This window comes from Orbicella franksi, chromosome 9 (genome assembly GCF_964199315.1).
Source record: "Orbicella franksi chromosome 9, jaOrbFran1.1, whole genome shotgun sequence".
NCBI classification, from domain to species: Eukaryota; Metazoa; Cnidaria; class Anthozoa; order Scleractinia; family Merulinidae; genus Orbicella; species Orbicella franksi.
Genome location: NC_138153.1, coordinates 30275495 through 30290036, shown reverse-complemented (window position 1 = coordinate 30290036; position 14542 = coordinate 30275495). Strand labels below are relative to the sequence as shown.

The 14542-nt window shown below is 36.3% G+C and overlaps 1 protein-coding gene across 1 annotated transcript; it reads left to right on the top strand.

Moving 5' to 3' along the window:
* Window positions 1-821: 821 nt before the first annotated feature.
* LOC145496536 (F-BAR and double SH3 domains protein 2-like) lies at window positions 822-14238 on the top strand. Its single transcript, XM_081476229.1, has 19 exons — window positions 822-2690; window positions 2786-2883; window positions 2985-3030; window positions 4601-4680; window positions 5413-5557; window positions 5798-5860; window positions 5970-6043; window positions 6883-6946; window positions 7392-7520; window positions 7967-8089; window positions 8888-8983; window positions 9258-9389; window positions 9611-9700; window positions 10045-10096; window positions 10269-10328; window positions 10630-10811; window positions 11207-11287; window positions 11723-11903; window positions 12931-14238. Exons 1-19 carry the CDS (start codon window positions 2661-2663, stop codon window positions 13692-13694), a joined length of 2490 nt encoding a protein of 829 aa, XP_081332355.1. The 5' UTR covers window positions 822-2660; the 3' UTR covers window positions 13695-14238.
* Window positions 14239-14542: the final 304 nt, after the last annotated feature.

The window sequence follows — 14542 nt, the reverse complement described above, 5'->3', positions numbered from 1 at the left end:
GCTTTTCACAAATAATTATACCAATCGAGTTGTGCATGTCTTAAAAGTTTTTTCTAAATAGTTTCGTTCATATGAGTTAAAAATAATCTATATTTTTGGTCACGTTCTTATAGTAAACAGTCGTTGCTATGGCCGTTGCCACGTGAAAAAACTTATACCACTGTGTACTTTCCTTAAATTTCACACTCATCTGGAAGGAAATTCGGCAAGATCTTTACAAAATGTTTTTGACAAGTCCTCAAGGGTCTTAAGTCTTGTATTTCCAAGAAATTGAATTTTTCATGAACATTGCCATCTTTTAGGGTACCATACCCCCTTAATTACAACCCTATCCATGGATGTCAAATAAAATAATTTACCCATGTGCGCCTCCATGCATCAAATTCCGCTCTGCGGTAACCTCCTACGTAGACATTCTTTAGACTCGTCACGCAGTCTTCATCCCCCTCTGTGCAGGAGGCTATCTTGAGGGAGGAGATTGCGTGACGAACCTCGGTGGAGACTCTTTGTAGTGCCATATATGACATACCTATCTACTTGTAGTTTTCGAACGATAGAACGAGAACGAGAGACACGGACATACAGTCATGGCTGGTGAAGTAGATCGTCAGATGCAGCAATTTATTCTAGCAGAGAAGGAAAAACAAAAGTTTCAGGGTCTTGTTGCTTCCCTAACCGATGAGTGTTGGGAAAAGTGCGTCGAAAAGGTTGGATCGAAGCTGGATTCGAAAACTGAAACGTGCATAGTCAACTGTGTGGAGAGATTTCTGGACACTTCAAGCTATGTTGCCAATCGATTCAATCAGCTGGGTGAAAGTTAATTAAAGAATCAAGCAACTGACAGAAAAAAACATGTATCACTGAGGCGGGAGTTTTAATTTTTTGTACTGCGTTTGGATGGCGATTAAATGGCTTGGCTCAGCATGGATTTTAGTTGAACACGTGGGATGCAGTATCCATTGATGCGACACGTCAGAAATTAAATGCAGTGCTTGTACTTTGGTAAAGTCCATTTCAATAGCATTTTCCTGTTGGCCACACATTTGAACAAGTTTTCCTTACGCATCGTTAGCAAGCCTTAGTACTACCTGCTAGTAGTTTTCAACCAACTGCTCGTAGGGCCAGGTCTGGGTGCAAAACATACCCACCCACCTCCCCCCCCCCCCGGAATAGCATTCAGCTTCAGCCCACTCTTCTCTATGCACTGCATGACTTAACACTGCGTGTAGGTTGGATGAAGGAAACTGCACCAACTATGAAATTTAACTTGCACTGGATTGAAAATCGCAGACTTATGACAAGCTATCCTTGAAGATTTTGTTACTCTGGCACAAAGGTCAAAAGCACTTTGGGCTGGATTCTCCTGTTAGGATTATATGGGTAAGAAGTGTGCCATGTAGACTTGTTCCTCCATTGTTACCCATGTGTACAGCATTGTGAAAAATCTATCCTCACTCTTATTCCTTGAAAAATAAAATGAATATAAATACATCAAACATAGCCTGTTGACAATTTGCTTTACACTTTACCTGGCTGCCAATACTTGCTCAAGCATTTACTTGTTAGACCATAGATCACCATAAAGGTGAATAAACTTTCATCCATTTTATAAGCAGCTTGTGGGGATCTCTTTCCTTACAGTTGATTCTCAAGGCGTCAAGATTTTCTCCTGAAGAATAAAGGCAAAACATATCCACAGGTAATCTGCGTTGCAGATAGTCTAAACTGCCTGACTATACCGGGGATTTTGTGGCACGGCCAGCTGCAATGCAGGCTAATCCACAGGGAAATAAATTACAAAGTGTTTTCATAATAAATTATTAAACAAAACAAAGTGTTCTTTCCACATCTGCTGCCATGTGTATATAAACAAAAATAATACTAAGGTAATATGCACCCCCTCTGCAAGGGCTGACCAAGTTACAGCAACAACACCTTTTAACAAGCTTATATTAGTTTTAGAGGTGCTGCACTAAAGGAAAACAATTATTGATCAAAATGTAATGGTACATTTAATGTCAAATTTAGATAATGAATGCATGTGCCAAACTAAAAAGAATTCCAGCCTTGCATACTGTATACCCAAAATCCAGACTCAGCACTAGATGTTATCAATGAAGATGATGTTGAAACGTAGTTTACCACAAATATTAGTCAAGGAATGATTTAAAAAATGGGAAGAAAATTATTTAACCAGAATTCCGGAGGGATAGTTTAAGGAAGTGTAAGTTTAAGGAACTACCCTCTGCCTCTCCACCTCCCCCTCATTTTCCCTATCAGATCCCATCACAAGGAAATAAATTTTATCTTTATTTATCCATCTCACATTACAAGTGTACTTCCCCCCCAAAAAAACACTTGACAGCAACATTGGATTTACACCAAAATTAAATTTTATGAGAACTTACTTGTTACCGTTACGAATTTTAACAGTAGACCTGTGAGCAGGCACGAACGTGCAAATATCAAAGAAGATAACAAAGCAGATAAGGGGCCGCGCTGAGATGCCATGACAGGAAACTGGGCGAGAGAGCATAACAAGATGCGTGACGTAATTTATGCCAGCTCCCGGAACCTTCAAAGATGGCGCCTATAACTTGTTCATATGTCTTTTCGTTGTTGACGCTTCCTTTCTGTGAATTAGGCTAAATCTAGCCGATATGACAACACAGAATCAGCCCCAGAAGAAGGTAAGAAGACAAGAAATCTTGACGTGTTGTACAGCGTCATTTGAGGAGTTAATTTGTAATAAACCTAAAGGTTACTTCCCTGAACATTCGAACAGGTCAAAATCTTACAACTTGTTCGGACTATTCAAACTGAGCAGCTATCGAAATTACAGCAGAAATATCAACTTGAACAAGACCTGCTAGAGGATGTCAGGTAGGACGGATTCTGTTAAACTGCCGTGATAACAAAATTCAAAATAGCAAATGAAAATAACGTGCACATTATTTGAATTTCATATTCGTTTGTATCCTTAGAACCTATGCAAAACAGAGATCCACAATAGAGAGAGAGTATGCTCAGGTAGGGAAATTATTTGTGTCATTTAATTACGAGAAAGGAGCATTCCAAAAGGTGAAACGACGACATTTTTGCTTGAGATAGTGGTGACAAGACTAAGGTAAATAAATTAGGTTTTATAATTAATCAGAGAATTCATCACATGTAAGCCCGTTTAGCATGCTTTACGGCCTCCTTAACAAGAACTCGAGTGCTTTTCATTCAAAGGACGAATTTTTCTCTACGGCTAAACGTTTTTGTGAAATATAGTGATAAAAATAACTAAAAGTATTAGACCAGATGTCGATATCAAAAATCTCCATTGATTTGCCAAATTTGAGGCCAATTGCCCAAGATTGTGTTTCTTTGTCACGTTCGTGGCATATGCTGATTATTTTATTAAAAACTGGTATCAATATCAGTGAGTAGCCAGTATAACCATATCATTTATAAGTACTTTTTTGTGTAGGTAAGTTTGCTTGGATGCTTGAAATATTTGATATTGGTTAATTTTTAGTCTGTCTGGATCATAAAACAGCTTTTCACAAACTGTTACAATTTAAATGTTTTTAGTGAAAATCTTTATTATTGTCTTTATATAAAAAACACAGAATCATATGACAGATAACTGATGATCTTCCTGTGAGTTGTGTAGTGACGCATTACATGTACCATAACTTCATGTTTGAAAAGACCTTGCAACAGTGATGTCCAATTTACTAATATAAATTGTTTTATCGGTGGAATTAATTAAATTTTTTTTTTGAAGAAAAAATTGATAGACCATTTGTGCAAAATATGCATCATTACTTTATCAAATTTATTGTGACCCAAATTTCTGGTTTTGAGTAATTTATCATTGATTGCAAATTAGGCCAGTAATTAACTGTTGTGTAGCAATGTGAATATTAATAATGTTTGCTCAATGTGCTATTTGGTTGAAACAATTGTCAGGAGTAAATCAAAAATGTGCACAAGATCAATCAAAATATTATGCTGTCTGTCTATAATAGCAAGGCCAGGGGCCTCTCTTATTATCATATTGAGTTTGCAAAGTCCTTAGCTTCATTTATACTGTTAGGGACAAAACAGCAAAAAAGCTAGAGGGAGTTTATAAGAATTGGTCCTTTTGGAGACAAGAAATTTGGGAAAGTAGAAAATATCCAGATATACCCTAAAGAGCTGGGATAAATTGAGCACAATCTTACTTTGATAGTTAACATCTTTCCCTAGCCATTACTAATCGTTACCTGTGGTGCAGTGGAGGTTATCATAAAAATAACTTCTAACTAGACATAACTTGAGAAAGAGGTCTCATTCTGAAATGATTTCAATTCTTTAGGAAGAGATTTTTGGTAAAAGAAAGTCAGCAAAGATTAATAATTATTCAAATTAAAAAAAGTATAATAATTATAATTCTGTCTGTACCTGTCCAACAGTTTTGAAATATATTTTTGACTTTATGTGAAAATTTTTCCATACCCTTGTCCAGTGAATTTTATATCACCAACAGTAGCAGCTCAATATAATGCCTTCATGTCTTATTTTCTAGATATTTTGCTAAGTTTGTCTGTAAATGCTTCCTCTCTGTTAGGCCCTACAAAAACTCAATTCCCAATTTCTTCAAAAGAAGGAGTTGTCTGCTGAAGACTTAGCAGGAGAAAATGGACACAAGTAAGCATGCCTTCACTGAATAGGAATCATTTTTAAAAAGCGTTTATAGTGGAGCAACTTTAACTGTGGCTACGCTATACTTTTTTGATCAGTAAGCAAAACAGTTGTAAACTAAGATAGACCTTTAACAAATTTTTCTGATTTTACTGCAAGTAGTTAAGAAAACCCCCAAAACACTGCTCACCATATTGATTTGCTTTGAATGAACTCAGTACAATCTGCATTTAAACTTAGTGACCTATCAAGCCACCAATTATTGTAGTGCTTCTTTCCCATGGATGCGGGAAGAGCAGTCCATCACTAGTTACCACTTATTATTATATAATTTCCCAAACAGATTGCCAGTACCTGTCTATACACTGTACTTATGAGTAGAGAGAGATGTACTGTAAGATGAAAAAAGTTTGTCTGAGAACAACTCGGTGACCCTTCTCTATTTCCCAATTGCCCATAATTCACTCTGTTTGCCCCCCAAATTTTGCATAAACCATTGTTGTGAAATGTTTGTGGGAGGTCTGCATACTCCCAAGAGCATTTTACAACAATGATTTATGCAAAATTTGGGGGGCAAACAGAGTGAATTATGGGCAATTGGAAAATAGAGACTGGCCATGCCATTACTTAAACCCCAACTGGTTTTCCTTGTTTCAAACTCTCTATCTCATAGGTCCCTAATTGAATATCATCATTGTTTATTTTATGTTATTTTTATTGCCCATTTGTTTATTTCAGAACCCCTCATGGAGTCTGGAAATCTCTGCTTGATGAATCAGAAAAAAAGGCAAAGCAGCGATTGGCCATCTCAGAGGAACTTCAAGGACAGATGGCTGAAAGCATGAAGACTCTCAAGTCAAACAAAGCCCAGGTTTTTAAGAAGGTGTGTGTTATACAACTTACATGCAGGAGAAACAACAGTACTGTACAATTTATAGACATTAAGTGCCTCATCCTGACCCTGCACTTTACATGCAGACCCATATTTTGAAAAAACCTCAGATTGAGCTTAACATTCGGAGTTAAGTAAACAGTAAATATGTAGACTTTGAAGTTTTTAAAACATTTTAAGGGTATATCAAATTGATTTCTTATTAATTGATTTCTTATTAATTTTTTCAAGTGTCAAGAACTTACCCAGAAAATTCATGAAGAACTTTTTGAGACTGTACGTGAGTTGTCCAAGGTAAGTACAGTCAATTTCTTTTACAAGCAGACTGAAGTTTGTTTTATAAACATTTCAATAATGGTTAATGGATTATTGTTAAATTATTTGTTATAACTGACAACTATAGGCTAAGAAAGGTTATGAGGAAATGGAAAAGCTGGCTCAGGTGGCAAGGGAACAAGCTGCTGATGCTGAAGACAAGTAAGAAATAGTTGAGACTTTACAGTGTTTTAGGGAAGGCATAGCCAAGGTGACACCCTGTACTGGACTCTTTAGTTAATAAAACTACCTTATTACATGAAATTTTCGTGACACGTTTATTTCACAGTTTTGAGGTGCGCATATTTTGCGACATTTAAATTCCGTGATTTTGCGAAAATTTTGAGTAACACAATTTATTTCCTTGGCAATGTTACTTTAACATGTCCTTGAATTTAGTAAACTGACTTTATCAAAGGTACAATAATGTCAAAATTAAGAAAACACAATGGCAGGACTATATGTCAACAGTAATATAATGCAAGTCTCTTAATTTTTGCGTCCTGTTATGTTCACGTCACTTTAATTTCATGATTTTTCTTAAGTCGCAAAATTCACATAATTAACGTGTTGCAAAAATTTCATGTAATAAAGGTAATATTACAAAAATGTGAAATATGAAAATAAAATGAAGGTACATTATTTTATTGCATTAATAAATAATATTGGTACATGCATCTATAAGACAAAAATCAAAGTTCTAATCTAAGTTAGACAGAGTATTTAAAAATACCCATTTACTATAGACAAATAAGTCAGTCATACAAAGACATGTACACAATCCATGAGTAAAAGAACTAAAGCCAAAACACATCTCCAGAGTTTTAATATAATAAGCATTTACACTTACATGCAGCTGGATTCAAGTTCCGCCAGTTGAAGTTTTAATGTTATCTCCAGGCTTGCTTTGCAAATGATCAATATAAAATGCTTTGAACAGTGTGTAATTAATTACAGCATAGTAGAAAAATATTATTGACAACATTTTGTTTAATTAACAGGCTGAAAAAGAAGAACGTCAAGTTTTTTCAGTCCAAGCAATCGTTGGAAAAGAATTTAAACAAGGTACAACAGTGTTATTAAAAAGATTGCTTATGATTTCCAGTCTATCCTGCGCAGTCTCAACACGCCAAATGTTTGTTGCAAGTCTCACTCTGTGGAATGCGAATCAATGTTGATCTTTACCAACCACTTACCTTGTCGATCTTGTGGCATTTTATTTTTGTTGTTGTTGTTGAACAGTTTCTTTGATTACTACAGCTCAAAGTTTTGTCATTTATTGAATTAATCAGTAAGAATGGAGTGTAAAGCTTTGCACTCATAATGGTGTTTAACGTGAGTTGCAAAATGTTACATTTTGTGCTGTCTTGAGCCATCTTACATGAATCAACAAAACAAAAATAAATTCTCAACACTGCCCAGTGCAGACTGGAATACTAATACAAGGGTCACATTGAAATATCATTTACTCATAGTTATCAATGTTCATTCTTGTTCTTAACCTTCACAGAGTTCCAGTAGGCGTGAGATATGTGAGAGACGAACAGCAATGGCTAGGAATGAATACATTTTATTACTGGCTGCAGCTAATGCACACATGACAAGATACTTCTGCAAGGAGTTAGAAGACATTATGTCTGTAAGTTATGCTGTAAAAACAACTACCCACCTGTATACAATGAAAGTAATAATAAATCATTTGTAACTATTGATAGACTGGTCCGCTTAGACTAGCATAGCTGTTTGCGGGCCATTCCAACTGTAAAATGTAGATTTTATTGAGAAATAAAATGATGATGATGATGATGATGATGATGAATTCTTAAGCTCACAAATAAATAATAATAATAACTGTAAAATGTACCTAGTAAATATATTTTATAAAATCTGTCTTATTTTTTCCATAATTTAGATATATACTGTCATATACACAGACTTAGCTTAAAAAAATTAATTGTATTTTAATAATTTATTGTAAGTCGCAAAAACTATCCCACTAAGTCATGTTATTTTCAACTGTTGTATATTTTGGAACATACAGTGCAATGGCAAATAAATCATGCTGATTTGTTTCCTATATTGCAGACTTTAGACGGCGATTTTTTTGACCAGTTAAGAGGATACTTCACCACACTTGGTCAAGTTGAAGTTGATGCTTGCAAGAATGCCATGCTGGGATTTGAAACAGTGGTATCACATGCAAACACTGTAAGCTGAATAGTTATCTATAATGTTGTTAATTTAAAATGAAACTACTAGTGGTTTTAAGGGAGTGTCCAAGGTTGTAGGATACATACATTCTTTTCCTTTCTCCCACCATTAATTTGTAAGGCTGTGTACCTTACCCAGCCAACCAAAGTTTACTAATGCAGCTTCACTGCAGTTCTCATGAATTCCAATACAGTGAGCGGACCCCATATTAAGCAGACACCTTCTATTAAGTGGACACCAGCTTGAGTCCCAAACTTTTCTTCCCATATTTACTGTAAAATAAACCTGCATTCAGTGGACACCTCTGTTAAGCGGAGCAGACACCAATACATTGTTGCATTGAGACATTTTGTGGTGCAAAACCTACAATAAGCAGACACTTCAAGAGCTTTTTACTTCTAAAGGTCTAGCTGAGACTCCCTTAACATTGTTCAGCGATGTTGTTTTAAAGCTAAGTGATTGATGCATTGACTGACTGGAAATTCTCCTATGAGCAGTGTTTGATCTTACGCTGTGTTACACTATGTTACAAAGAGTTAAAAATTAACTATTATTGCATAACATATTAGAACCTGTTTTGAATGGACACCCTGTATTAATCTGACACTACTGAGGGTCCCAAGGGTGTCTGTCAAATACAGGTTTCACTGCAACACTCTTCTCTTTCATGCTTCCTTTTTGTTCGGGTCTATCTATGATTGTGCATCTGATCTCTCTAATTGCAGAAATGATTTCTAAGAAGCCTGAATATTGAGTAGTAGTCTAATAAAGTAGTTTTTATCATGTTATTTCCAGATTAACAGAGATGTATCCCTTCAGTCATTCCTGGCAAAGAATAAAGTGTTTTCAGAAGTTGTTCAATATGAGTTTGAATCTTGCAAACATGATAAAGTAAGCTTCTGGCTTGTTTCCTAAAGTATATTTATTATTCTTGTATCAGTTGCCTTATTCCTTGGATATGGATAGTACTGACTGATCAAGTGACTGACTTGCTTAGTTATTTAACACAATCAATGCCATAACAGATTATCTAAGAAACTGTTGACATTATGACGGGTTGTGCCTAATCTTATCTCTACTTATGACTTAAGTGATAACAGTCATCAGACTGAGTGTGCTGAATATCTGTTATAAATTGTCTTTTAATTTGTGAAACTTTTGTTAGGTAAGAAAGCTTACAACAGAACACAATGCTGGTCTAGCACTCAACAAAGAAGCAAGAAAGTTAGCCATGAGACTTGCTAAGGATCAGATGAATCTAAAGGCAAAGATCAAACAACTACAGGGTGTTAAAAATGTAAGTCTACAAATAACTATTCCAAGGAGTACAAATAGCAATTCCCAGGGGTACAAATAACAATTCCCGGGGGCATACATACATAATAATTATATGTTTTGCCTTCAGTTGGTATATACAGTTATGTAATAAATTATTTATGTCACTTTGAGTATGTTATTGAACACAATGTCTCAGAACCTGGTAGTCATCAATGGTTACTGTTGCTTTTGTTTGATAAGACGGATGATGTACCACCACCAGCAACAGATGGTAATCAAGAGGGTGAACAGAGTGCCGAGACACTAAAGGAGAACATCAGACTCATTGAGGTTTGTTCTGTCCTCGCTGTTTATTATGCTAGTCCAGTACATAGAGAAATTGTTCCAATAGCAAAAGGTGAAGTACATTTATCGCAAAAAGATTACTTAGTTAATTTGGATATTGATAGCACTATGACCCCTTTAAAGTCATATTAACTGGGGTTAAATCTGATGGTTGTCCGTGGGATAAGAAATTAATATGTTTTTGATTAGAAGAAGTGCCCTTCTAAGAGTCACTGTCATAGGTGATTAAAAATGCTGTTTTTGTCTGTTTGCTTGTTGAAGGTGTTTTTAATTTGTGTTTGTGCTGTACTTCATGAAATTAACAGTTATAACAAATTGTCCATTTTCAGACAAGCAAGTTAAAAACAGAAGCATGTTTGGAAGTCTTGCGAGAGGCTGGAGGTAATTAACATAATCTTTTCTCAGACCATTGTAGACTCAAAACAAAATCCATTAGCTATTGAGATATAATTATTATTACCTCACAACTTACAATAATTTTATTTGATCTTATTATTAGATTAGGTCAACAATTCTTCGATAATGTAGTATTCTTGTTGTATTGTTTTACCAGTGAATGTTGATGAGTGGATGAAGAGTGCAAATTCCTTGTCCCCCAATGACATTGAAGCTGGTGAGTGTTTTTGTGGACGCTTTTGTTGCTTTCAGCACAATCATTAAGAACATAGATTGTCGGTATGTGTATTAAAATTAGTCTGACTAAACTAGAGGGCTTGCATCTGACATCACTGGACTTAGGAGATCTATGTGTGTTCTAAACATCTGCGGTACATGAGCATGGTTGCAAAGGTGGCAGCTCAGTAATGGAAAATTAATTTCTCACTTTCAAGTTACATGTATAACAATACCAAGCTAAACCATGTTTAAGTCTTGTAATCCATCTTACAGTAGTTTGGTTGTTTTTATATTTTTAGATTTCCATGGAAGCCAGAGCTCATTGAACTCGCTCAATGATGACTTCAATGACACGTTTGACGATGAGTGGGATGATATTGATGACACTTTCACTGCCGACTACTCATCAGATGAAGATACTAGAAGTGTGTCATCCAACTGCTCTATTCCAGTGGCTTGTGTTGCTTTATACAACTTTGATGTATGTACAGTGCATGCCCATTGAATACTATGCACATGTGTAGAAAGGTCAAGTGAATTACTTTCACTTGTATAGTTCCAGAACATATCCATAACTCCCTCACAGAAGGGAGTTTTCCTAAGGCTCCCCTTCCCACCCCTCTGGAAATTTCAGTTAAGCTTCAGAAATTTCTTTAAATTTTTTGGTCTACCCATACATGTAGGAAATTCCAGTCCCTTATGTGGGGGGAGTATAGAATGATATTTCCTGGAACTACACATTCTTGATTAATGCAAAAATAATGTCTTTACCCTAATAATTTTAGGACACAGCAGCTTTACTACTTGTAATCATTATCGCTGACAGCAGAGGACAGTCGGCAATATTGAAGTAATTATACGAAATATCTCCTTCAGGCAACAGACTCAGAGGAACTAACCATTACTGAAGGAGAAGAATTAGAAATATTAGAAAGAGATGGTGATGGATGGTGTAAGGTAATACTGTACATCAAAGTTATAAATTAATAGTTAAAGGATTGTAACAATTCAACATTGAGCAGTGGAAGTTCATTGCCTATGTTTTAAGTTGTCTTGCTGTTAACTAGAGAGGAGACAGGATGCCAAGCTGTCCAGGTCTGAATAGTGGCCAGGACATTTCACTGTTACAGTGTTAGTTTTTACCCAGAAGATCATAAGTGAGTATAACTGTTCAGACTGTTAGCCAAATGCATTATCATGGCAAGATGCTGAGGGTAAATGCTGTGTAGTAGACCAGCATCACATCCACAAAGAGTCACTCTTCTCTTAGCCAGTTGATGCTATGGAAACTGGAGAGGCTTGGATGGTGGTATGGCTCACTGCAGCCTTACATTAATCCTCAGCAGCTGTATAAGGTTTAGCCCAAATATTTATTTCACTTGATTTCGGCAGGGTCGTAACAAATCAGGGCAAGTGGGCTTTTTTCCTGAGACCTATATTGAGGTTGGATCAGCAGCCAATCACTCCCCACCTCAGATCACGCCAAGTAATTCCTACACAGATGGTCATCCTGGTGGGTCACCTGTTAGTGTTGCAAGCATAGGACAAGCAACATCAGCTGCAACAAAATACTGTAAGTTCATTTTTTTTCGCTTCTCTGTGTTATAGTCTACATGCTCATTTTTTGCTGTTAAGTCTACAGGCATTTGTTTTTATCATCTTCTCAATAATTCTGTCACAAGTTTATTACACTTCATATTGTAACCTCTTGAAAGCTCAAATCAAGTTTTAATTTACAACTAAAGGATTGAAATTTGTGATGACTCAGCCTATAATAGATTCTTCTTGTGAGATGAATACAGTCGAACCTACCGTAAGCGCTTACTGGAGGTGTTTGCTTATGAGAGCTTAGACCATATTGGGTCAAAATTTTGCCGCATTAGCATATGGTAACTACAGAAAATTACCCCACGTTTTGAATGTTTTATCCATGTGTAAAGTCAATTTTGAGAAAAAATCCAGCATTTTATTATCCAGTGTCCACTCTATTATCTGCCAAGTGGTCGCTTACGGGAGGTGAAAAACAAGAGAAAATTTCAAACTTTTAGCTCTAAAAGTGGTTGTCGTCACTTTCAAGAGGTGGCCGCTCACAAGAGGTTCCAAATATAGTGATTTGACTCAGAAACTTTTGGTATTTTGGAAAACTGGTCACTGAGGAGAGGTGGTTGTTTACGAGAGGTGGTTGCAACCGGAGGTTCAACTGTAGTTGGAGTTGAGGAGCCTGTTGTGTGTTATGGTACATGACATGTTGATAAGCTTGTCATTTAATACCACGCTTACCTCGTTAATAGAGCTTATTGAATGACTGTCATGTAAAGGATGTTTGTGACTGCAAAGTGGCTCTTGCATGTTGCTTAGAACCAAGATCATTAATTTGAACTAATAAAATTATGTTTATTAATAGTAAGATCTTTTTACTGATACAGCAGCCGTTTTGATTTCTTTTAATTTGAAAGACATTGCGGGATGTTCAGGGGGCAAATGAGTATACATTTCTGTCCAAGGATCCTAAAATGGCTGTTTGAAACAATGGAATTCAAAATGGCCTCTCTATTGATAAAAAAGGCCTTTTATTGATTCCCTCAACTTTTTCTTGGCAGTGTGTTATGTAAGAGCATTGTATGACTATGAAGCAATGAGTGACGAGGAAATATCATTCAAAGAGGGTGACATTGTTGGAGTTCTTCAAAAAGATGATAACAATGTTGATGATGGATTCTGGTATGGTGAGTTTGAAGGACGTCGTGGTGTTTTTCCTTCTTTGGTGGTGGAAGATTTACCTGAAGGCTTTCAAACAACAGACACTAACATGAATGTCACAGAATCCTTACCATCAACCTCTTCTTGCGACAACAGAGATGGAGATTATATAACATTACCAAAAGATTACAAAGCGGGTGCATCAGCACCTGTAGCACCAAACGTGTTACAGCCTGTAAGAAAAGCCCCACCTCCTCCTGCCAACTCTCCGATAATTCCAAGGAGTACAACAATGGCTTCAGGAGGAGGTGCTAGAGCTCTATTGCCACCCACAGATCGTCAACGAGCAAAAACTGAAAACACAACAACCATGAAAAAACCAGACAATAGAGCATTTGCAAGAAGTCTGTCGCAGAATCCATCACTTCAGTTAAAGATGTATGAGAATATTGACCAGTTAGTCCCCAAATCCAAGCCTCCTGATTATGTTAATGTCACAGATCTTCCTTCATCAAGTGCAAATGGCCCATCAACTTCTGGAAGTGCTTCTCGTAGTGTTCCCAAACCTATGGCAAGGTCACGTCGCCCTGCCCCGCCCCCTAAGCCTCCCCCGCCAACTGCAGCCAGCAGAAGTTCATATCGTGGATCAAAAACATATGTTTGAGAAAGTCAGTCTTAGAAGATAAATAATTTTTATGAATTATAAAAGTGCGTCTCTAAAGAAATAAACAGTGCACTCCCAGAGTTTTCAAAAGAAGACAGTGACTGTTATAAATAGCATTGTTCCTTCGTCAAGTTGGTACATTGTTCTTGCCACCTGAGTTGAATGCTCATAATAATTTAACACTAATTATGTATATTTATTTGGACCAGTACAATGTGGACACTGAGCTTGCTGTTGTTAACACAGTTTAACTATTGTTCAGCATAATGGTGATGATCAACTTTAAAAATGTCCAAACAGTATTTACTAAAATAATATACCCTTTGTAATGAAACATACCTGGAACGAAATTGTTAATGAAAAATGTTTCCATGATAGCCTATATTTCTGCACTGTACTTGGTAATAATAAACATTATTATTGGATGAGGTTTTTGTGATATCCAGAATAGTCAAGGTCGAGGTAGGGGTTGGGTTGATTATTCTTGATATCACATAACTGAATTGTTTTATTATACATTGAACGAAAAAAAAACAAAACAAAACTGGAGGTTATGTTTATGCTTCTTCATTGATGGCAAGCAACACAAAGCACGTGAACTAGACATGATTACCCAGCTTAGAAATCATGCACAGCAGTCATTCATGACATGATTACCCTTGACCTTGAGTGTCCTTGACTTGATTATTGTATAATCTGCAGCTGGTTGACGTCACAGGGGCTGATTACGAAAATTCATGGTATGCTTTCGGCCAATCCAAAAAGAGATAGTGAGTTCAATGTATAATAACTATTTCATGTACAGCTGAAAACAAGTAGAATGCTCCTGATGGTTTTGTTTTACATAT